Source organism: Cucurbita maxima, unplaced genomic scaffold, assembly GCF_002738345.1.
Source record: "Cucurbita maxima cultivar Rimu unplaced genomic scaffold, Cmax_1.0 Cma_Scf00006, whole genome shotgun sequence".
NCBI classification, from domain to species: Eukaryota; Viridiplantae; Streptophyta; class Magnoliopsida; order Cucurbitales; family Cucurbitaceae; genus Cucurbita; species Cucurbita maxima.
In genome coordinates this window covers 1866463-1868131 of record NW_019272022.1, presented here as the reverse complement: position 1 = coordinate 1868131, position 1669 = coordinate 1866463, and the positions used below count along the sequence as shown (strand labels likewise).

General features: G+C 37.8%; 1 protein-coding gene across 4 annotated transcripts in view; it reads right to left on the bottom strand.

The window, feature by feature from the left end:
- The window catches only part of LOC111480505 (protein ENHANCED DOWNY MILDEW 2), an 18623-nt gene extending 17365 nt beyond the window's left edge, over window positions 1–1258 (bottom strand). Inside the window, exons 1-3 of one of the 4 annotated variants that reach the window (XM_023125586.1) lie at window positions 975–1258; window positions 372–829; window positions 202–298 (exon numbers count right to left, since the gene is read on the bottom strand). In XM_023125586.1, the coding sequence (XP_022981354.1) occupies window positions 202–298; window positions 372–781 (507 nt within the window). In that variant the 5' untranslated portion in view covers window positions 782–829; window positions 975–1258. The remainder of the gene's footprint in view (window positions 1–201; window positions 299–371; window positions 830–974) is intronic. The other 3 variants (XM_023125587.1, XM_023125584.1, XM_023125585.1) reach the window with 3 other exon arrangements.
- Between the last annotated feature and the right edge of the window lie 411 nt (window positions 1259–1669).

Here is a 1669-nt window from a genome sequence, read left to right as displayed (position 1 = left end):
TTTTTTTTTTTTTTTTTTTTTTTTTTTTTTTTTTTTTTTTTTTTTTTTTTTTTTTTGGCAGCGGGGATTTGGGACTTGGGAATGTATCAAATAACCCCTCCCCCACCCTTTTGTTTCTTCTTCACACCCATACAAAATTCTTATCCAACAAAACAAATAAACAAAAATCAGATCATTGTCTGCATAAAAATTAAACAGAACCTGGGACTTTGCCAATTGATCATCCCTTTCGACAGTTTCACTGATTAGAGACATGTGATCCACCAAATCATTTTGTGAAGGCCTCACCTCATACAAGCTGCGAAAATGAATGGCTTAAAATTGACAAATACAAATTCATCCAACTGAAAGATTAAACGGCTTCATATTACCTGAAGATTTTGGCTAATTGATCCCACAAAGATTTGCTAGGTGTGTCTGGATTTCTCTTTAAAACATGAAGGCATTGTACTGTAATCAAGATGGTTCTAATAGTATCCTCAAAGCTCTTTCTTGGCTTCTGAAGCTTAATCCACACGTTTTCTTTGGAAAGCACCGATATCTCTGGATTTATACCACAAACATCAAACCTCCATGCAGTTACCTGTTTATAAACCTTTTGAAGTCCATCATCAGCTGTTCCATGCAGGAAAACAGGTTCTTGGCCGCCATCCAATCTGTCCACTTCATCCCATATAATCGGCAAAATGGAGAATGAAACAGGTTCTTCCTTATGATCCACGAAGTGATAATTTGAAACACAAAGTGGCAAGGCCTCCGCCTCGTCGTCCGAAGACGCCATTACTATATTTTGTTCCAGTCCTGCCACTTAACCACTAAATTGAATGAGCTGCAATAAAAACCATGCTTGAGAATCTCCTCTTTAATCCCAGAGGATATTCGTTTTCTCTTAAACTATAATAATCACGAGTTCTTGAAATGAGGGGAAACTCTGAAGGTAGGTAGGTAGGTAACTGAGAGAGACGAAAAGGTACCTGTATGGTCTTTGGCAGAGACACAATCCACGCAATAAACTATTCAAACATTTCAGAGAAGTTAGCAGCGAAAATAGGAACCCGTGAACGGAAACCTAAGGCCGGCAGAATCCACAGTTGAAGCCATCATTCAGTAGTAAAAGAATCATCGGACCCCGGTAGCCGTCGTAGAATCGCCGGCGACAATTAATGCAGGAAAAACCCAGTGGGCGACGGAACCGGTGGAGAAGAAGAGAACGCCATTTTTTGGGGGAAAACTGCAAACGAAATAACGAGTGACTGAAGTCATGTGGTAGGTCAATAACAAATAATATTTACAAAAATAAAAATAAATAAATAAATAATCCCTCTAAATTTGAGCTCTCAACTTTGAAGCGAAGAATTTCTCGAGAATTTTACAGAAAGACATTCCTTCTAATCGAACGTTAAAACTTCATATGGGTTCGAATCCTATTGAGAAGTTCCCTAGAGATTATAATGTTATGCACGTTACGAAAAAATTACTGAAATGCCCCTAGGACGGAAATTTAAGTTGCATGCCTATTTTTATGCTTTCTAAATTAATCAAAAAAGAGGACTGGAATGTTGTGACATGTACTCCGAGTAATTGGTAAATGTTATCTCCTTGTTGAATTCGAATGAATGTTTAGATTATGTTTTTCGTGCTTTTGATGGTCGATAGGAACACCTCCCTA